The sequence below is a fragment of the Perognathus longimembris genome, chromosome 28 (assembly GCF_023159225.1).
Source record: "Perognathus longimembris pacificus isolate PPM17 chromosome 28, ASM2315922v1, whole genome shotgun sequence".
Classification (NCBI taxonomy): Eukaryota; Metazoa; Chordata; class Mammalia; order Rodentia; family Heteromyidae; genus Perognathus; species Perognathus longimembris.
The window spans coordinates 28444199-28467500 of record NC_063188.1 but is presented as its reverse complement, the minus strand read 5'-3'; the positions used below and the strand labels follow the sequence as shown (position 1 = coordinate 28467500).

At 35.9% G+C, this 23302-nt stretch overlaps 1 protein-coding gene and 1 pseudogene across 1 annotated transcript in view; both read left to right on the top strand.

The window, feature by feature from the left end:
* The window catches only part of Htr2c (5-hydroxytryptamine receptor 2C), an 81864-nt gene extending 69246 nt beyond the window's left edge, over positions 1 to 12618 (top strand). The window contains exons 3-4 of the mRNA XM_048335894.1: positions 235 to 435; positions 11789 to 12618. Of these exons, the coding sequence (XP_048191851.1) occupies positions 235 to 435; positions 11789 to 12618 (1031 nt within the window). The remainder of the gene's footprint in view (positions 1 to 234; positions 436 to 11788) is intronic.
* Positions 12619 to 19238: 6620 nt separating this feature from the next.
* LOC125343808 lies at positions 19239 to 19494 on the top strand (annotated as a pseudogene).
* Positions 19495 to 23302: the final 3808 nt, after the last annotated feature.

Sequence of the window (23302 nt, the reverse complement as noted above, 5' to 3'; positions counted from 1 at the left end):
AAAAGCGATTATTTTCATGGTATATAGTTTAATTCAATAAAGGATTTTACCACTGAAATCATTGTCATTGTCATCATCATCATTACCACCATCATCATCAATATGAAAAATAATTCTAAATTCTCACTTTATTTGAAAGCTTTAGGTATAGAAGAAAAGTAAATAGACTAAATTTTAAATTTTAGGCAGTACAGTTTGAATGACGTATTTTTGTCTTCCTGTGCTCTCTTTCAGATTATGTCTGGCCATTACCTAGATATTTGTGCCCCGTCTGGATTTCATTAGACGTCCTGTTTTCTACGGCGTCTATCATGCACCTCTGCGCTATATCGCTGGATCGGTATGTAGCAATACGTAATCCTATTGAGCATAGCCGTTTCAATTCGCGGACTAAGGCCATCATGAAGATTGCTATCGTTTGGGCAATTTCAATAGGTAAATACACTTGGGCCATTAGAATTGCAGCGGCTATGCTCAATACCTTCGGATTATGTACTGTGAACAACGCACAGACGTCGACTGGTAAAATTGCGTGTAATCGGGAATGTGTAAAACAATTATTCTTAACCTATTTATCTGATATTTAGGTTAACAATAATGAAACAAATATAATTCACATGTATATAATGATATAAAGTTTCCATTTGTTCTGCTAAAGTAATTTTTGCATTAGTATGCCAACGAATTCTGCAACACAGATAGAAATCTACTGTATTTAAAACTCTAAATATCAAAAAGCTATTCGTTAAGTCTAAACTGTTTAATTATAACATTTAGATCTTAGAAAAGTTGCATCAATCCCCAAATATTAGCCTTCATATTTTCATTATAATTCCATAGACTCTTGCATGGCAAAATTAATAATGCAATCTGAATCTTCATGCAGTACATATGCCTAAATTTCTGATGCTATTACACCTACAATCCAATATTTATCATCTGTTCTAAATTATGTTTTTGAATTTTGATTACACAAAAAGTGAACTTACTGGTTCCTTTAAGAATTGAGAGAACATAGAGAAATAAATAATCATGAGTTATGCATATTTATTGTATTCACAGACATTTTAACAATGACAAATTTATCTAAATGCAATTTAGGGCTTTTGCAATCCTCTTTGTGTTCTCTTCCAGTTGAGCTTACTTTGTGTCCCATTAAATAACTTCTATTCAAATGTATGTTTCTGTAAAATTCAGGTAAAGACTACAATAAGACCAAGACCTCTCTACAATCGTCACTTATCTCTTCTAAAGATTTGCTTCTGGTTTTACTGATCAAATAAATTTATTTAAGTTTTAAGATAATGATAAGTGAAATTTAGATGCATCTGCTTTCAGTAATGACACACTGGGCAATTTTCCCATCAGATTGAAGAAAATTAAAACTGTGGACAAAATTCCCCAAAGCATTGAAAATCTAATAAAATAGTGAGGAATTATATGGCCAAGATTTGGAAACAGCCAGAAAAATGACTGACTTTTGCTTTGTTTTAGCCAGTATGCAACTAAAGGTTTCACTAGCAATAGAAAACAAAAACCTCATTTCATAGTATCACAAGCAAACATGGACTGAAAAAGAATGCAGTCTGGCAAAGGAACCTCTATATTGCTTTCCACAATGACTATACTAGTTTACACTTCCATTAACAGCATGTGAGGGGTTTTCTCCACATTCTTATCAGCATTTTTTATTCTTTATTTTCTTGATAGTGAATAGTCACTCTTGACTAAGGTGAGGTGGAATTTCCATTGAGGTTTTATTTGCAGTTCCTCAGGAATAAGGATGATGAACATTTCTTCACATATTTGTTGGCGAATTGTATTTCTTTCTTTGAGATCAAGCCCAATTCATTTGTTCATGTAATAGCTGAGTTAGTTGTTCTTTCAGTGTTTATTTTTTTTTACTTCTTTTTGTATTCTGGATATGAATCTTTTGTCAGGCGAATATCCTGTAAAGATTTTTTTCATTTCTTTTTTATTGTTTGCAGCCGGATGTTTATTTTTTAATAATTATTTATTTATTGTCAAAGTGATTTACAGAAGGGTTACAGTTTCATACATAAGGCAGTGAGCTCCTTCACTTTGGTAATTGTTCCCTTTGATAAGCCAAAGTGTTTTTTAATGTTTTTAATTGTTATTACAAAAGTGATTACAGAGGGGCACGGTTATGTATGTCACATAAAGAGTACATTTCTTTTTGGACAATGTCACCCCTTTAGTAGCTATCTCCCAATTTTTCTCTCCCCTATTACCCACACATTGTGTAGTTCATTTTCAGTATAGTGTTTAGTGAATACCACTGCTGCATTTGTTAACCATTTCTCCCTACATTTCTGTGTTCCCCTTACCCTCTCAAAGACAGATAAATGAACAAATAAGATGAAAACAAAACAGCAACAAGGAAAAAGCCTCTTGTTTCCATTTCCTGGAGTTCATTTCGATAAATATTACATGTTCAGATGCATGTAGGCATTGAAAGCAGGTTTTAATTTGTTGCAATTCAATTTGTTTATTCTTGCTATCTTATTCTAAGATTTTAAAGTCCAATTCAGAAAGTCATTCCCTATGTCTATGTATTCAAGTGTTTTCTTTTGGTAGTTTCAAATTTCCCGTCTTGCATTAAGTTTTTTGATCCATTCTGAGTTGCTTTTTGTACAAGATGAAAAGCAAGGATGAGGTTTTAGTCTTCTATATGTAGATATATAGATTTTCCAGCACTACTTGTTGCAGAGGCTGGGTTTTTTTTCCAATGAATGTTTCTGATGCCTTTTGCCAAGAATCAAATGGCTATAGCTGTGTGGGTAAATATCTAGTTCTTCTGCCTCAATTCCATTGATCTATGTAGCTATTTTTCTTTTTTTAAATTGTCATTGTAAAGGTGATATACAGAGGGGTTACAGTTACATCAGTCAGGTAATGAGCACATTTCATTTTGATCACCCCTTCCCTCACTTTCATTCAATTTTTCCTTCTCAACCCCCTCCACCCGCAAGTGGTATAGTTCATTTTCAACATACTGTCTAGTGAGCATCACTGCTGAATTAGTTCACCCTTTGTCCCACCATTTCTGTGCTCTCCTTTACTTTCCCCCAGATGAATTTACATACAAGACTAAGGGTACACAAAACAAAAACAACCACAAAGAAAAAAAAAAGCAAATTGACAAAAACCCTCTTGTTTCCATTTCTTGGAGTTAATTTCAATAAACATCATGCTCTAGCATTTTTCACTAATGCCCCCGGATCCCAACTGTTCTAAAGACTACTACAAGCAAATGTGAATGGCTTAGAGGAAATAATTCTGAGGTCAGTGTTCGACTTTACCCTTGCTCTAGGCAAGATCCTTCCAATAATCTCCTTTCCCAGTTTGTTTACTTCCCTCTTCCATCTTAATCACTGGGTCATTGTCTATAGAGTTAGGATTGATGGATAACATCCTTCTTTCTGGGTATTGTCTCCACTTTAGGAAGTGCACCCTTTTGGGGACTTGAGGTGGATGATGACCTCAATTCTTCGCTTTCCTTTTTTGTTATGGAACTGTTATTATCCATCATTAGGATTCCAGTATTCCCAGTATTTGGAGGCCTAGTATGGAAAAGGTGTGCCTACCCAGTTCTTGGTCATACTCACCTGGAAGTTAAGCAATTTGATTCTACGTATCCTCTAAGATTTGTTGTTTCTACTTTTTATCATGGTATTGTTTGTTTTATGACTTTCTGGAAGTAATTCTTAGATTACTTTAAATGCCTGGAACCAATAAATCCCCCAGTCCTTGCCAGGTGCTGGATTGTGGTTGGAACATTGCTTTAACATTTAGCCAGGCACTTTACAATTTTGCATGGTCTTTACTTCCTGAAGAGAACTTAAGGTCAGCCAGAACTGAGAACTTTGTGCCTTCTCCAGTTTTGAAAACACAGTCTTGGCAATGCATACAGACTTACATAAACAGGAGTTCTTCTAAATACTAAGTAATATGTTGGGTCTTTTGAAAGCCCTATGGGCATATTATTCTTCAGCTATTTTTCAACGTTTTTCTTAGTCTATTGGTTTTCCTGATTGTTAGTCATTGCTTCAGGCAACCCAGATGCTAAAACATTTTCCAGTAAAAGTTTCTCAGTATTGTCCCTTTGGGAGATATTTTTTTAGGACTGTTTAAACTCTTAAAGTCAAAGCCAATACAGAAAAACAGGTTAAATACTGACAATTTTTTAGGTTCAAGGTTTCAAAAGATTGATTGCTCTATTTTGGTATCTGTAATTTCAGAATGTCAACTATTGTTTTTCAAGGGGATATGGATCTGGAGAACAAGTAAACGGGAAAAGAGCAATTCTTAGCAATACTGAGACTGTTTTAAAACAAATATTTGCTATGTTGCCATAAGCCTTTGGTTAGTTTCCATAGTTCTAAAATTATTGACTATTTTTCCGGTGTTTCTGTTGCTTTTATGGAGGAACAAATGTTTGAAGGTCCTAACTGCCCTTTTCATACATATTTCACATATCTTGAGCTTTCTTTTCTTCCCTTTATCCTTTCATTTCCTAGACACTAATTCTTTTGATCTTTGAGGGGCTGGGAATATGGCCTAGTGGCAAGAGTGCTTGCCTCACATACATGAAGCCCTGGGTTCGGTTCCTCAGTGCCACATATATACAAAAAGACCAGAAGTGGCGCTGTGGCTCAAGTGGTAGAGTGCTAGCCTTGAGCAAAAAGAAGCCAGGGACAGTGCTCAGGCCCTGAGTCCAAGACCCAGGACTGGCAAAAAAACAAAACAAACAAAAGCCTCTTTTGATCTTTGAAATCTGCAACCATGTTATCTGGTTGTTCTTTTGTTTTTAAATTTCCAATGCTACTATTTCCATTTGGTAATTTCATATTTGTCATTTCTCTGCTGCTTTTATTGTCTCTGATCATTTATATCATACTTTCCTTCAATTAATTGACACATGTATTCACTTTGAAATATGGGTGTTTTATATATGATATGTCTAGTTATAGTTTATTTATATTAACTTTCTTCTGTACTGTCTATTGCTTCTACTTTGTGTTTGAGTATCTAACAACACTTCTTTGAGAAACTAGACATTGTTAAATGGTATATTACTCTCTAGTTTATTTTTTCTTGTAAGGATTGTTGGCTTACTCTTTTATGAGACAGTTAACATTCCATACTCAAAGTATACCTTTTATGTCCCTCTCATTATTCAGAATATGATTCTGCTCAGTTGTCTTGCTTCTAGTTCCTTCTTTTGTTACTCTGCTTCAATGTTTCCTCTGTGCCTATATAGTTAAAAGATCAGCCAAGATTTGGAGAAAGTTTACATTCAGATTTAGCACTTGTTAGAGAACAACACATTTATATACAGACATAGTAAGCCTGCAAATCTGGATAGGAGCAGAATTGTTCTCATCTTAACAGAAAGCAGATGTCTTCTACATTGAAAAAGTCAGGAGGTATAATTCAAAGGAGGCAGAGAACATAGAAAATAAGGCCTCCAAAAGCAAGGATCAAGAAGGAAGACGTTAAATGTCTCAGTATGAACTGACATTGCATCTCCTCATCTTAGTAACAGAGCCTCCAATGTAACATCATTTAGTGTAGCTAATAGCCACTGTGGTTTTATAAACATCCTTCATAATCTGTGGAAACTACCTTTGGTCCTGTGTGTATGTGCATGTGTATGTGCACAACTCCTAGGGCTTGAACTCAGGGCTGGGACACTATCCCTGAGCTTTTCTAATCAAGGCTATCACTCTACCACTTTAGCCACAGCTCCAATTCTTGCCTTTTGGTGAGTAATTGAAGATAAGTCTCATGGACTTTTCTGTACAGGTTGGATTCAAACTGTGATCCTCAAATCTCAGCTTCCTGAATAGGTAAGGTTACAGTCATTTGCCACTGGCACCCAGCTAGCTACCTTTTGTTCTTAGTTTCAGAAAGTTTATTATTTATCAGAAATTTGTATTTTGTCAAGTGATTTTTTCTATTCTACTGAGATAATAGTACACTTTTTCTCTAATTGATTTTACTAATGTTGAGAATTTACTTCATATACAAATTTGAAATATCCTAGCATTCTTGGAATCATTCTGAGGGATAACTTTCATTTGCTGACAATACAATTCTTATATACTGATGAATTTTGTTTGCTAATTATTGTTGAGGATTTGTGCATCTATGGACAAAAATGATACAATTCTATAATTTTTAACTTAAATTCTTACATCAGAGTTATGCTATCTTCATAAGATTAGAGAAGTTTCCTCATTTTCTATTATCTGGATCTATTCATGTAAAATTGATTCTATTTCTCTATTAAATGTTTGACAGAATTCAGCAGGAAGACATTTGGACATAAGATTTGGGGAGAGCTTTTAAATATGAGTTGATTTCAATAAATAAACAGTAATTTAACTTTTCTATTTCTTTTCATTTTGTTTAACTTTAGTTCATATCCAGAGCAATAAAGCTAAATAAATAGCCTGGAGAAATGCAAGGTTCAGTAGTATCATGTCACCCTATTTAAGCACAAGGCCCTCACTTCAACACACAGTACTGCCTAAATAAAGAAAGAAATGGGTAAATAGATTAAAAATAAATGTAATGGTAGTTGTAAAAATACAACATTAGCCAAGTGCTGGTGGCTCATGTTTGTAATCCTAGCTACACAAGAGGCTGAGATCTGAGGATCACCATTCAAAGCCAGCCTGGGCAGGAAAGTCCATCAGACTCTTATTTCAAAAAAACTATTCAGAAAAAGTCACAAAAACTGGCATGGTGGCCCAAGTGGCGGAGTGCTAGCCTTGAGCCAAAGAAAATAAGGGACAGTGCCCAGTACTGGCAAAAAAAATTATATTTGAAAATAACATAATTAAGTCAATGGAATCTTAAGGAAACTACAAAAATAAAACTTTACAAGAATTGGTAAAATAACCCAAATATACAGCCATTTCAAAATTTTATTTTTAACATTTTGATAGAAAAGCGTCAAAATAATTTCTTTCTCTATCTTCTATATGGCATACTATGCCATCAGAAATGTTACCCAAGAGGAAATCTATAAATATAAGAACATTTAGAATGTGTGTCATCGACTCTTTTGTGATTTGTTTTCTATCATTTTAACTATAATCTTCCCTAACTTATCATAAGCTTGTAGTAGTAATGCGGCCATCTTTGACTGCTATTTCCTTTCACCATTCTCTCAGCCATTCAGGAGTGAAACGTCTATCTGCCAAGGGCCATTTAGATATTTTACAGCATCATTTATAGACCATACAAAATTGTCACTACAAGCAGGTGGATTGTCAAGTTATGACCATCTTCTATTATCAACTACTAAATTCAGGGAACTCACTGCATTCCACAAGGCAAGGGGCCATGCAATTCAGCCTGATATTGTATGTTACCTAGGTTTTCTTGCATGCTCACTCATAAAAATAGGTGACTTTGAGTTATCTTTGTAACTGGACATTAATTTCCCTAATCTGTATTTTTATTCTAATGTTGGGCTAGCTGTCCTAGGAAAGTTATTTTATTATATCTTTATGTTCATTACTCATTATCCATCCCTTGGCAGTCTTTTTCTTACTTCACTGACCTCTTCTTTATACAATCACCAATGACCTCCTCATTTTCAAAGACAGGACTTATTGAAAACTCTGAACTTTACTGTGGCATTTGAAACTGCTAAGGACCCTCCTCAGAGCTTTCACTTTCTTAGGCTGTTGTAGCATAATTTTTTTATTTACATAGAAACATCATTTTTACAAATTCTGAAATGGAAAATTATTTTTACACATTTAAACTCATTTTAACTGAAATGTATTTTTAAGCTGAGACTTATTTTTACAAATTTTGCTACTGGTGGTTTTGATCTAACTGGAAGATTCCAAGAGAAAATTTTCAGAACCAAATTGCTAATGAACAACTACTGGATTGACAGCACTAACTGTAAAGTCACTAATTGTAAGATATATCCTAAGTTCAAAGACCTTAAAATTTGCAAAAAATATACACCTAAGAATCCTTGGCAAATGGTGTTTATTGATGGTTCAAAGACAGATAATCTGTGTTGCATGAATTCAAGGCTTTAGGAAGTAATAGAACCTACTTAGACACCCCTTTTTGCAGTAAAAAAACTTTACTTAATACTGAGTTTTTAAAAATTATACTAGAATGAGACAATGCATGAAAAGTATGTAATACTGATAGAGTAGCAAACAGAATATAGCCCTCAGTGAAGAGCAGCTGTCATAACATTTTTAATGAGGCAGTGGTAGCAACAATGCATGATATTTTTAACAAAGCAATATATTACTGAATTTAATCATTTTAAATGTGAAATAAGACTTTGTAAGTTTACTGAAGATACTTTTTTCTTTCTTACTTAAATTTTATAACTACTTTTGAAGGGTTTACAAAAATTAAACAAGATAATGCATGCAAAATATTTATTACTTGAAGTAATACCTAATATTTACAGCAGAACATAAATTATGTCTTTGTTGTTTTAAAACAGTATTTTATATAGATTTATAAGATAACATAGACTTACTGAAGTTAATTTCAGAAATGTGAAGTCAATCCACTTAATAATTTATTGTGAATTTTTTCATATGGATTGAATAAAGTGTGTTAATAATACTTGGGTTGAATATTGTGTATTGATAATACTTGGCCCATTATGTAGGAACTGAAAACCATTCAGTAAAAAGTTGCTGCTGCTACTACTATAAAAATTGCTGTTACCAGTACTTAGTGTTTCCAACTGTAATTTGTTTCCAATTTTTCTTTACTACATTAAAGATTTTAAAATACCAAAATTTCCCTATTGTTTGTGCTAAATTTATTTCTGAAATTAACTTCCCCAAATAACATCTATCTTTTAGAATTTTTATAGAAATTAATGATCTTATGAATTAGGGTGTTTCATTGCTAATATTAATATTTATAATTAACTGTCATTATAATAGCATGTTGATCGGTATTGTTTGAATTTAAAATGCTTGAGAGGGTCAGGTACTAGTGGGTCATGCTTGTAATCCTAACTACTTAGGAGGCTGACATCTGAAGATAAAGGTTTGAAGCCAGCCTAAGCAGAAAAAAAATCTATGAGACTCTTCTCACAAATTAACCGTTAAATAAATAAACAAATAAATAAAATGCTAAGGAGAATGATAGTGTGCATGTGTGTGTGTGCACGCACGTGCAACATTCTGGGTTAACTCTTCAGAACTTGAATAACTTTATCTATCTATACTGAACAGCAGTCCTCAAATCTTGATGTTCTTGACTCCTTTATACTCTGAAATACCTAAGTATTCCAAAGAGCTTTTGTTCTCACAAGACATATCTACTGATATTTATATTTGAAATCAATACTTGGAAATGTTGAAAATTTTTACCAAGTCCTCTTATTTTAAACAAGAATAAGTACACTTAATAGTAACAAAAGTAATATGCATATTTTATGAAAGGTAACTATAACTTTAGAAAATCATAAAGATGACAAGCATTTTTATTGGTTTGAAAGTCTCTTTAATATATTATTAAATTTGATACAGACAGTTGCATTTTCAGACATGTGTCCAAATTTGGTACAGTGTAGTACATTGTTTTACTTAAAATTTATGCAAAAAGAAGGAAACAATACAATTTTAAAGATAAAGGTTGGAGGATGGAAATGTAAAACATACTTGCGTCTTAGAGGCCCCCAAGGTCCTCGAACCACACTTTGAGAACTGCTGACCCAATCTTTTAAGAATTAAATAAGATAGTCTATGATTGATATATTGTTATTAATATCATTCATATTATGGTCATTATCACTATTTATAATCTGATATTGGTCCAAAGTTTGAATTTCTTCTTGTTTGTTGACAGCATACATGATTTCTAAATGCAAAATTTATGATGGTACAGATTTGGTAAAAAAAAAAAAAAAAAAGGTTAAGCTCACCAAACAGCTGTTTAGGAATTTGAACCAAATTGAAAATAGGCATAATAAGTAGAAACTATTAGGAACTCTTTCCTCAATGTATGGAAATTATACCATGAGAGTCTAAGGATGAAATTGCTCTTACATTTCCCAAAATGGCTTCAGTTCATCTACAATGACTGCTCCACTATCTTGTTGTCCTTTGATAAACTCTACTGTAGACCCAAAAGTCTGTTGGGAAAGGGAGTAAATCAGCTAATAGAAGCAAGTGAACACTACTCTAGAACTTGGCTCTGTGTGATGTCAACATCCCTCAGATATCCAGTATATGAGGCCATCTTTTTTTTTTTTTGTTTTGTTTTGTTTTTTGGCCAGTCCTGGGGCTTGGACTCAGGGCCTGAGCACTGTCCCTGGCTTCTTTTTGCTCAAGGCTAGCACTCTGCCACTTGAGCCACAGCGCCACTTCTGGCCGTTTTCTGTATATGTGGTGCTGGGGAATTGAACCCAGGGCCTCATGTATAGGAGGCAAGCACTCTTGCCACTAGGCCATATCCCCAGCCCAATGAGGCCTTCTTACAGCCACTGAATGTAGCCTTTCCCAGAGACTCCGGTTTCTGTAGGACTATCTAGAACATTGTTCAAGAATCCATGTCCTGAAGGAAAAATCTCCACATCTAGGATACATCTACTGGAGTCAAGATGCCACTAGAGGTCAGACACAACCCCAGATAAGTCTGGAGCCTCAAGCTCCAGCTTCCATGTTGCTGAGAGAGTGGAGAAGAGGACAACCTGAAAAGTATCAGAACACACACACACACACACACACACACACACACACACACACACCCTACTGTTCTTACTGAAGCTTTGCTGAAAGATATAACAGTGTTCTACCAACATTGTCTCATAAAAATGTCCTTCCCTGTAGTCATCCCTATATTCATGTTGAGTGGTTCTACTAAGATCTAAATGTTTTGCTCAAAAAGCCATTATTTACAAAGTTAGCAATTGACACAAATTCTTGGAAACTATTTGGATCTGCAGATTGAATAGACACATTTTTGTCTGTTTCTGAATGTACCTCTAATGTAACAAAATTACTTTTGTTAATTTTTAGAAGTACTTCCCTGGTGGAGCACAAACTCTCCATGTTCTTCCAAAAATATTCAAATTCTATACTGCATCTCTCCTACCTATCATCCCCCTCTCTGCAGATTGACCCAGAGCCTCCTATTCAGTTCCATTGCTAAGCTATTGTGAAGAGACCTATCTACACACACTCTTTCTCTTGACCTTGAAAGAATGTTACTTATGCCCAGAAACAAAAATCCTCCTTAAAAAGAAATATTTCAGTTTCTGCTTATAGATTATTTTTACATAATATTCATACACACTAGCCTCACAGAATACCAGTACTTATATAATTGGTGTACATTATCATTTTATTGAATTTTAAAGATAATATGCTAAACACGAAAGCTTGATTTTAGTAGCTTGACTTGAGGACAGATGTGAAGTTATCCATTGAGCCAGCAAATCTTTATTGAGTGCCTTCTATGAGCCTAGGCAGCTTCAGATACTGAAAATCTGATGCAAGGAATCACTGAATAAACTGTCTCTAATAGCTTATCCCAATAATGATAATTTGATCCCTTCTACAGAAATTTTCTCTTATCTAACAGTGATCCGATGATTCCTAGTGGCCATCAATTATGCTGTGAATTGCTTTCAACAAACACCCAGTCTAAAGTGTCTTCAGGAAAATGCAAGTGAATGAATATATGACACTGGATCCATTCTGTTCAATCATTTCATATGCTGTAATAGTGTCCCACCTTTATCTTCCTTTAGGTGTATCGGTTCCTATCCCCGTAATTGGACTGCGGGATGAAGACAAAGTGTTCGTGAACAACACCACGTGCGTGCTCAATGATCCCAATTTCGTTCTTATTGGGTCCTTCGTGGCGTTCTTCATCCCGCTGACGATCATGGTGATCACGTACTTCTTGACGATCTACGTTCTGCGCAGACAAGCCCTGATGTTGCTGCGTGGCCAAACCGAAGAACCTATTGGGCCCAGCCTGGATTTCCTAAAGTGCTGTATGAAGAACACGGCTGAGGAAGAGAACCCTGCCAACCCCACCGAAGACGTGAAACCACGCCGCAAGAAGAAGAAGAAAGGAAGGCGTCCTCGGGGCACCATGCAGGCCATCAACAATGAAAAGAAAGCTTCCAAAGTTCTTGGGATTGTCTTCTTTGTGTTTCTGATCATGTGGTGCCCATTTTTCATTACCAATATTCTGTCGGTTCTCTGTGAGAAGTCATGTAACCAAAAGCTGATGGAAAAGCTTCTGAATGTGTTTGTTTGGATAGGCTATGTTTGCTCAGGAATTAATCCTCTGGTGTATACTCTCTTTAACAAAATTTACCGAAGGGCCTTCTCCAACTATTTGCGTTGTAATTATAAGCCAGACAAAAAGCCTCCAGTCAGACAGATTCCTAGAGTTGCTGCTACTGCTTTGTCTGGGAGGGAGCTTAATGTTAATATTTATCGGCATACCAATGAACCTGTGATGAGGATACCTCAGCGAGGTGAGCCTGGTATTGAGATGCAGGTGGAGAATTTAGAGGTACCAGCGAATCCCCCCAATGTGGTTAGTGAAAGGATTAGTAGTGTGTAAGAAAGCAGCATAGTCTCTTATGGCGATGCTACGTGTGTAGGGAAACTCTCTTCTTTGACTTTGTCAATCATCCCTAATGTAAATATTGCTGTGTGAAAAAGATTATATACATATACATATATGTATATATGTAGCTTTGCAACCCTGTACTTTACAATCATGCCTATAAAAGTGAGATTTAGGGGTCTATATTTACTGTTTATAATAGATGGAGACTAAGTTATTTTGAATCTTTGATGAATATAGTGTTTATGGTTTCCTTTTTCTTTTCTCCTTTCCTTTTTTCCTTCCTCACTCTCTTTTTCCCTCCTCTCCTCTTTCCCTCTCTTCCTCCCTTCCTGTCTCTCTCTACTCCTGTGCACGTGGACACGTTAATGTTCTCTCAGGTGGCATTTGCAGGAGACCAGAATGATGCACACACATGACAGTGGTTACCTTTGAACCACACCAAAATTGTGAAGCCCAGTGGTATCTTTTCCAGAATGACAGTAAATATATACTTTAAATTCTTGCTCTGCTCATCTACATACATCCAAACAGTAAGATAGATTCTGCCTTTGTGAAAAACATTCCTGTGTGTGAAAGACACAATTTAGCCTTGTTGTTACATATAGGGGCAAAATTTGACATTGTCAGAATGTTGTGTTGGTATTTTGCTGCAATGTCTGTCCCCAAACATAGTGGTATGTTAACATGCAGCTGGTTAACCAGGACTACAGAAGTGGAAGGATGACAAAGAGATAGCTAGCTAGCTAGCTAGCTAGATAGATAGATACCAAATCGCTTTTCACTTCTTTAGGACAATGTTCAAATTCTGATTCTTATGAGAAGTAAACTGGAATTAGTGTCTTCATTCTGGTCCTTAGTAAATACCTAATTCCGTGACTGAGCTAGGGAATGAGATCCCAGAGTTATTTCCCATTCCAGGATTCAACATCAATTGGGTTTTGATCTCAGAATTCTGGAAATCCGTGTGCTACACACAAAGTGAAATTAACATTTTGAGCCTTATTAAAATATTTTCTTAATTGTGGTACCTCTATCTATAGGACCTAAATTAGCAGTCCGTTTTTAAGTAAAATGTGTATTGTAAGGGTTGATGACAATAACCTTGGAAATTTTACTTGACTAAGGACTGCTGAATTAAGCCCTTAGAATGTGAAAAAAGTAATTTAAAAGACTCTTTTACTGAACTCTGGGAATAACAGAAATACAGAGTTTCCATTTGGATTTTAACCAAAATTTATCTAATTTTCAGATCCTTCCAAACTCTCTAGTGCAGGAAAAGGCTGCAGCTAATTTGTGCAAGTGGCAAGCTCTTCATTGATACTGCAATTATGTATCTGAACTTAAAAAATATTTGTTAAAATATAGTGTTGTGTTACAATAAGTGTTGGCCATTGTTTCATTCGTGGGCCTGCTACTGCTCTCTAAGAATTCAATACTACTTTAATAGTTCGTAAACCACGAAAGGTTTTCAAACATCGCTAAAGCTAGACTATTAGATTTATACCATGTGCAGAGTGTACACGTGTTTCCAGTAACTCTCTTTCCACTTCACACAATTGTGGATAAATTTCTGAAGAACTCATGATGCTATTTCTTATGCCTGACAGTTGCTCATATACTTTAGGGTGTACCTCTTAGTATCTTCAAACTGGTGGCTGCAGAATCTGAGTTTTTAACACTGCTGGTCTGTATTTTCAATACACAGCATAGATAAATCTAACAGTCTGCCACAGGGGCAGTGGGAGTGTGGCTGTATTTGAGGAAACTCAAACAGTCTCTATTTGATTACAACACTGCCAATTACCAGTCAATTGCTTGAGCATGCCGAAATATAACATGAAAGTCAAGTCTCACCTGCCTGTTAGGTCAGTTGAACTGCATGTTAAAACAATTATCTGAAACAGAATGAGATGATCTAATTCTTATCGAAATGAAAATGTCTGAACAGACACAGCATGCAATTAGCATGAGCTCTGCACATACAGATGGTGCCCTGCATGTATGCCACGTGTGTTGCATGAATCCATCGATTTGTATTAGTATAGGGCAGAGTACCTGATATAAACAGGACTGAAGAAAGATATTCACCAGTCCTTAAAAAGAGTGTACATTCAGATCTGAAGTATCATATTAGAGAAAAATTGGAAACATCTGATTTCTTTCTAAACTATCAGGGCAAGCTCATAGCACATGTTTTACAGAGAAATAAAATATAAACCACGGATTTCCAAAAGCACTAGCAATAAGTTGAATGATAATAGCTTATAGCACATTTGTTAACAATTCTTATGTCATCAAATAGTAGTACTTAATAGTACCCAACACAGTAATTATCCTCAAATTGTGTGCTATTCGTAATCTGTGCTGTTTGGTATGAAAACAAATATACTCATTTGGATATAAATCTTACAGTTCAGTGTTAAAGCTACAAACTTTTCTAATTGTTTTAAAACAGTCCATGTGATAAATGTAAACGTGGTGAATTTATTGTCAAACAAATCACTTTGATGTGCTATTATATATGTATATCTGTTTAAGACACGTGCAACAGACTGCCTTATATTATTTCCTGTAATTCTTCTCCTTTGTCCAATGGTACTTTTGTGAATGGTTGCAAAGTGATGTCTTATTCCTGATTCCTGTATGTTATTCACTCCAGGTTTTTGTGATACTTCCTATTAACTTATTAAATTTATTAAATGTTGGATACTGTGTCTTGTGTCTTTTTTTCCCCTGCTGAGGCTTTTATGGACAAATATACCCCTTCACTCGTTTTTTCTTTGGAGATTAAATTGGTTCCTATAAAATAAAGTTTACCAAGACAAACATCATCAGAAAATATTGCTTTTTCTATGTATGTACTTGAAAAGACTACAGCATGAGAGGCAAAATAATTACGAGGTGGGGCTGTCAAAATAATGCCACACTTCCCAATACTGCAGATCCCTATCATCCTCCCTGGCTTTCCTGCACAGAGGTTGGGTGTTTCATGACCTTGCCTTGCTATAGGTACCATCGTTGTCTTTTTCCCATGAACAGAAAAAGAACACATCTATCTTGTTCATGGTTTATCTCCAACATTTAGCAGCTATCTCGCACAAACCATACACTGAGGTTTAATATTAACTATCCCAATGTTGTCCATTTCTGTTGTCAAAATGAGCCTTAGAACTCACAATTCAGTCACATAGTGTGGCACAGTCACCCTAGTCTACCTCTAATCTCAGATTTGGACACCTGTGAAATCATCAGACCCACCATACTAAGCAATCTATTTCTCTATCTGGATTCAGGGATTACCACATATATTGACCTTATCTCTTCATGTTATTTTTCTGACACATGGTGGGCAGAGGCAATACTTGTATGACATTAGCTCCGGAGAAGAAAGCATCAATTCATCATTCATTTATAACCATAAGTAATTTCATTGCCAGAAAGGTCAAGAAATACAAGTTAATGTGCCACTGGGAACAATAGGGCTACTTGCAGTACAAAGCCAAAAATTGCTATAGCATTGAAGCTGCCCAGCACTGAGTCAGTGGAAAAAGGCAAAAATTCTTGATATTCCAGTGTTAGAGTCATTACTACTCATGAAGTATAGGAAAGGTAATGTGGGCTAGAGAACCCTGAAGCCTCTCAGTGCATAGCATTAGAAGCCCTTTGTGATCTGATTGGAAAAATCTGCTCCACACCATTAAATAGCAATGGGTTTCTGGTATTCTGTTTCCTAGTACAATTCCTGAGGCTAAGGCACATTTATCGTTGCACCTTTTCTCTATTCATATGTTAATAGGTCACCTAGAGAGGTAACTATATTAGAGTTAGTTGTGCACATCCACAGAAGTAGGTAGCATAATCATGGTTCTAAAATATTATGTGAACTATATGCAGTACATTTACTGTGTATGTAAATTGTGCTGATGATAAGTTTGCAGAAAGTCTATTGGAGAGAGGTTTGGGGATGTTTATGACTGGGAGAAGGCAAAAAAGTATGATCATGAGAAGTTTTCCCCTTTAGAGGGAAAGATCCACCACACACCTCTTTTCCTTTGAAAGTTGAACTGAATTCTGTAAAAAGAACTTCATGAAGACAAATTTAACAAAAGATGTCACTTTCCTGACATTAAGAATATACTCAAGGGCTGGGAATATGGCCTAGTGGCAAGAGAGCTTGCCTCCTATACATGAAGCCCTTGGGTTTGATTCCCCAGCACCACATATATAGAAAATGGCCAGAAGTGGCACTGTGGCTCAAGTGGCAGAGTGCTAACCTTGAGCAAAAAGGAAGCCAGGGACAATGCTCAGGCCCTGAGTCCAAGCCCCAGGACTGGCCAAAAAATATATATATATATATATATATATAATATATATATATATATATACTCAAAATATTATAATACCAGAGGTAAGAGAATTGAAGTGTGCAAACAACAAAATAGTATCGCACTTAGGTGGCACCCACGGGAAGTTGTGAATTTAGGATGGCACTTTACAATGGTTCTAGGTTGAGATGAGAGTATCGGGCCTTTGTGCTGCCATTGCCTTTAAGAGAGATATGTGGCCTCAAGAAGTGTGTCCAGACCATTCTATACAACAAAGGCAACTCCCAAAGAAGAGTTGACTTATATGTGAGAGCCATCAGGTCCTGGGAAACACCTTATTAGGCCCAAGGGACAGAGTAGCATAGTACACATGAGAAACAGTATATTAATTGGATAGCAAATGATTTGCTACCACTAAGGTATGTGTTTACAACACTTGTGACAATAAATGTGTGTGGTTTCCAAACCAAGCAATTCTCTGAAAATACCAATGGACTCATAATTTTATTCAATTCTATCACCCAAGAATAAAATCAACCTAGTGGAGAACAATGAAAGATGTTTTTGTCACATTTATCCAAGGCTAAAATTAGGATTGCAATATGGGAAACCAAAGACTCAAGCAGTCTTGAAAGTTTACAAAACGTCACCTACATATAAGCCACAAGAAGCAGGGGAAATTATATCACATGTCGTAAACTACTAGTGAAAGTTAAGCCACCTCATTAAAAGCAGTTGAGTGCCATTTTAGTCTTTGGGAAGTGATCTGCTGTTCAGAAGGTGAACAGGTTAACTATGTTTCAAAGATGAACTCACATGGGTGCAGAAGGAGCGATGGCTTGCAGGTCTGAAGCTTAGTCCTGCTTTAGACTTTTGTGGAATGTGATTAATTTTACATGTCCCAATCCAACACTACAGCTTGTATCTCCTTGACACTTTAAACTCTACCTGAAGTTAGCACAGAGTCTACATGCTAAGAACCCATTTCCCTACCTACTTTCAATACTTATGGCAAATACTGAGTACCTAGGATATCCACATTGAGAGAGAAACATTTCAAAGGATAAGCATGAAGAGACCATTAAGAAAAAAATCCTGGAAACCACTGATTCATACCTGTAACACTAGCTACTCAGAAGACTGAGATTTAGAAGATCTTGGTTTGAGTCAAGTCTAAACAGAAATATCCATGAGATTCCACATCTCTAATTAACCAGAAAATAAAACAGGGTGGGAAGCATGGCTCAAGTGGAAGAACATCAGCTGTGAGCAAAAAAGCTAAGCAACAGTACAAGGAACTATGGGGAAAAGATAAACTAGAAAAGAATAGAAAAGAAACCCCCAAACCTGAGGAGGCAATAGGAATGCTTACTCTACTATAGAATACTATACCATAGAATGGAAAATATCCAGTTTTTTGTATGTCTGGCTGTCTGCGTATACATCTACCTATAATGTGTATAGATTTATATCATATGTCATATATTTATTTATAAATTGTATATAAAGACAAGATCATCCCACTCTGGTCAGAAAAAGTAGGCAATATTGTTTGACTTTGTGGGGGGGCATCCACATTTTAGTCAGCAAAATCACACTTCAAACTTGCTATTATTAAATCATGTTTAACAATTTTAAACTAAAGCATAATACTTTGCTATAATCAAATATCAATAAGGAAAAAATAATAAATAAAAACTGGATAGCCAGGTACTAATGGCTCTCTACTACAATTCTATCCTAGCTACTTGGGAGGCTAAGATCAGGAAGTATAAGAGTTCAGGAGACACCACTTCATTGGAAGAAGCTGGGTGTTGTAGGGTACACTCATCTCAGCTACTGCGAGAAGTATAAAATGGAAGATTGTGGCCTAAATACATGCGCCAGGGAAAGCAAGATGTTGGACTGGAGAACTGAAAGCATGGCTCCATGGTAGGGTATCTGCCTAGCAAGTGAAAAGCCTTGAGTTAAAACTCCAGTACTGCTCATCCTACCCCCTAAAAAAAGAACTAAGTAGAAAAACTGAAGTTAAAAAGTAAAAAGTGGGGGCTGGGGATATAGCCTAGTGGCAAGAGTGCCTGCCTCGCATACACGAGGCCCTAGGTTCGATTCCCCAGCACCACATATATAGAAAACGGCCAGAAGTGGCGCTGTTGCTCAAGTGGCAGAGTGCTAGCCTTGAGCGGGAAGAAGCCAGGGACAGTGCTCAGGCCCTGAGTCCAAGGCCCAGGACTGGCCAAAAAAAAAAAAAAAAGTAAAAAGTACACGTGGAGCCTGGCCGGCAAGATGGCGTCCTCGGCGCTGCTGTGCCCTTGGTCGCGGCTGCTGGTGCCTGCCCGGCTCCCGCGCGGCCCCTCGCGGTCCAGGTTCTATGTGCGGGAGCCGCTGCACGCCCAGCCCAACTGGCCCAAGGTCATGCTGAGCTTGGCCGTCTCGGGCCTCCTGTGGTTCAAACTTCTCACATGACATGAAGAAGATCTTTTAGAGTATAAAAAAAGAAATGGATTAGAATAAACTTTGGAAATGCATATATAGGATGTTACACATGACTAGCAGTGTCTCTGGATTCCCCATCTACTGAGTTGTGAATGTAAGAGAAGTAATACACAAATACGTATCAAGTCAGCATTTGTGTTTGCATCATTAAATGAAAAATAAAAATACGTTATTCCTCAAAAAAAAGTAAAAAGTACAAAAATTGAAATAAAGCATTCTCTAAAGGCACTATAGCAATTCCTTGAATGATTAAATAAAGTTACCATAGAAACATATGTGTAATTCATAATGGCAAAATATGGGAAAAGGCAGGTGTGTAACAAATGATGAATAAGAAAGTAACACAGTAATCCATAAAATGGTATATCATTTGGCAATAAAAATAAATGAGGTACTGATTATGTTACAGTTGGAAAAAGAAGCCAGACATAAAAAGTTACAATAGTCTATGATTCTGTTTATATAAAATGCTCACAATCAATAACTCTATAAACATAGAGGGTTAACAATTGGCTAAGACCTAAATAAATAAATAATTGGAAGAGAGGTCTTAGCAAAGTAAATAAATTTTATTCTAAAATTTAATTATATAATCAAAAAAGGAAAATTGTATGCTTAAAATTATAATATCTGAAGAAAATTCAAGGAAGTGGTTTAAATATGCATTTTGCCAATAATCAGAAGAGAGACTTTTTTTTCAGAACAAATATTTTGCTTCGGAATTACAAGGCACTGAAATCTAGAATATATGTGATACAACAGGCAATGCACATTAACAGGGAGGCAAAAGAAGATAGTTTTTGAAGATAAGCTGAGGAGAGTTACATACATTGTTTTGGCTACAAGGATCAATATCAAAAGTGGTGTACAAGGCTAAATGGGCATCTTCATATTAATATTACTTTATCTAGTGTTTTGGTGGATTTTGCATCACATTGTGGTTTGGAGGATTTTTGCTATTGTTTTTATTATCAACTGAATATTCACAAGGAAGTCCATCATGGTTTGAATGTGAAATATCTCCCATAGACTCATGTGTTGAGTGTTTGGTACCCATATACTGGTGCTCTTTTGGGAGGTTCTAGAAGTTTAAGGATGTGGAGATTAGTAGAGAAAATAATGAAATTGGAGTTTTAGATCCTAAGCCCAAACCTCAGGAGTTCCACATGTCAGGTCTGGGCTCAAGATACTATATGACAAAGAGATCTGATGAAAGGTAGAGAAAAAAAGTTTTTACACAGCATAATCATGTCACTGGAAAATAACACCTCAGCCCATCTTCAGCCCTCTTGATATAGACTTTTTTTTTTTTTTTTGGCCAGTCCTGGGCCTTGGACTCAGGGCCTGAGCACTGTCCCTGGCTTCTTCCCGCTCAAGGCTAGCACTCTGCCACTTGAGCCACAGCGCCCCTTCTGGCCATTTTCCATATATGTGGTGCTGGGGAATTGAACCGAGAGCTTCATGTGTTGGAGGCAAGCACTCTTGACACTAGGCCATATTCCCAGCCCCGATATAGATTTTTGAATTAGGTTAAATAGGGAGAATTGGGAACAAGGATGAGAACGTATACCTAGTTAAAGCAATCCTAGTCATAAATGTGTCCAGAGGTGGTCAGAATTGGCAAAAGGTAACATCAAGGGTTGTCGGACAGTCTGTTATGTTAAGATTGCTAGGCAAGCTCTTGTTTCAGTATGAGGCACTGATGTCTAGCAGCTTGTCTGATAGCCCTCCTGGTTCCTAAGATGTCTTGGAAATGACTGGAAGAGGGTTTGATTCAGGACATAAACAAAAGAGAGGCTGGGATTCCTAGCCTTTATCCTGCTGCAAATTATTTCACAGGCCCACAGAAGGATCCAATGTTTCTCAGCACAAAACAACTTTTAAGCTTCTCTTATAATAATAAAACACTGAGGGTATGCTTTTAAAGCTCAAGTCTTGTCCATAGTCCCTTCCTCACTCTGCTTTCTGTCAGCTATGAAGTGAACAATTTTCTCCTCAAAATACTCCTGCTCTACGTTCTGAAGTACCATGAAGTCTCTGAACAGTGAGCCAAAATATATCCTTCCTTCTTTAGGTTGCTATTGTCAAGAATTTTATTATATTAACAAATATAGTAAGTAGTACAACCGTAAATTTACAAAACTTACAACACACATACACACACCTAGAAAACAAAAAGGACTCAAAAATTATTAAAATATACATCTAATGTATATGTGGAAGATACATAGAGAAATAAATAAAATCCCAAAGAGGTAGCTTGAATTTAGAGTGAATTATCATACTCAAACAAAAGAGAGGGCATCAGGGATGCAATAAAGAATGGGCTAGGAGGAAAGCAGGGATAGTATTTGGGAAACAGATTGGATCAGCTTGGTCTTTTCCACTGGTGATTATCAGCCTTCTCATCCTAGTGCCTGGAGGTAGCCACTCTTCCAAACCTTGAGTTCCTCTTTAAATGTAAATTTCCCTCAAAATGACTAGTCCTCTTGTTTTTCAGTGTCCTTTGTCTTTTTTCCAAATAAACAACCTCCAAATAATCCACATGTAAAAAGGATTCTGGAGTGTGTGTGTGTGTGTGTGTGTGTGTGTGTGTGTGTGTGAATAGAAGTTAAAATCACTATGGATTATAAAATTAGTTAATTCTACATATACAAGAAACCTACAAAGAAATAATACACTTCTACTTCAGTTTGGGTATTAACTTTCCTAGGATTTATTGTCAGTACACATTTGGTGAAGTCAAAAGTTTTCTTGAAATATATCTCTAAATACTAGAACAGTTTAGGAAACTAAAGTTTGATGTTTTCTTAAGGAAAGAAATCTCCAGCAAAGAAATAATAACTCCTTAAATCTGGGGCTATGAATTCTTACCCTGGGGAATTTCTTTGAAGTTAGAGCCATCTCTTTAACATCATTCTCAGTATTTTCCATAGGAATTTATTTTCTATCTCTTTTGAAGACAACTTTGGTTAAAATCCCTAATTTCATTTTACTTCCAAATATATTTGCATAGATGTGATGAAGTACTATCCTTTAAATTTTCATGTATAATTATTCTAATTAGTGTATTTGCTCTTTCTCATTAAAATTCCAGATTAAAGTCAGATCACTACTTCCATATTCAACAAATTAGATTTCTTTGATACATTGATTGCATTTTAATTGGTCTTTTTCAGTATATATGAGTTGACTTAATTTCCTAGTGCTTTCTTAATTTCATAAAATTATTTTAGTCTATAGTTCCTTATTGAACTTAATGCAAAAATACTTATTTCCATCTCTCATGTAAAAGTTACACTTTTAGTCCTTCACTTTTACTTACTCTCTGACTAGTATTTCTTTATGTTCTGAAGGATTTTAATACTCATGTTATTAGTTTATGTAATACTTAGATGCTATATTGAAGTGTTTTTTGACACATACTAGTTTTATAACCATTATTCACTAATGTTAAAGTTTATTGCTCAATGTTATGTCCTTATTTTCTTAAGTCTTGATTTAGTTCTATTTTGAGACGTTCACTTTTTTGGTTTTGTTTTTGGTGTGTGAAATGCTACACTCTAAGCCACTTTTATGATTTTTTAAGTTCCGGGAACAAGGATCATGGAGAGGAGTAAGAGAATTATGTCACATCCTAAATGGAGCCACTTTGTCTCGCCCTTTCAAAATTAATCAGAGCCGGGGGATCAAGAGGTAGTAGCTTGTCCATCTAATGTCCATGCCTGAGTATAAGAACTGTCCAAGTCATCCAATTTTTAATTTTGTGCCCTAAACCCTTCCTTTTGCCTTAATATTTTCTTTTGCCCAGCCCCTGCCTCATGAGACTTCTTCCAGGCTTCATTCAAGGACTG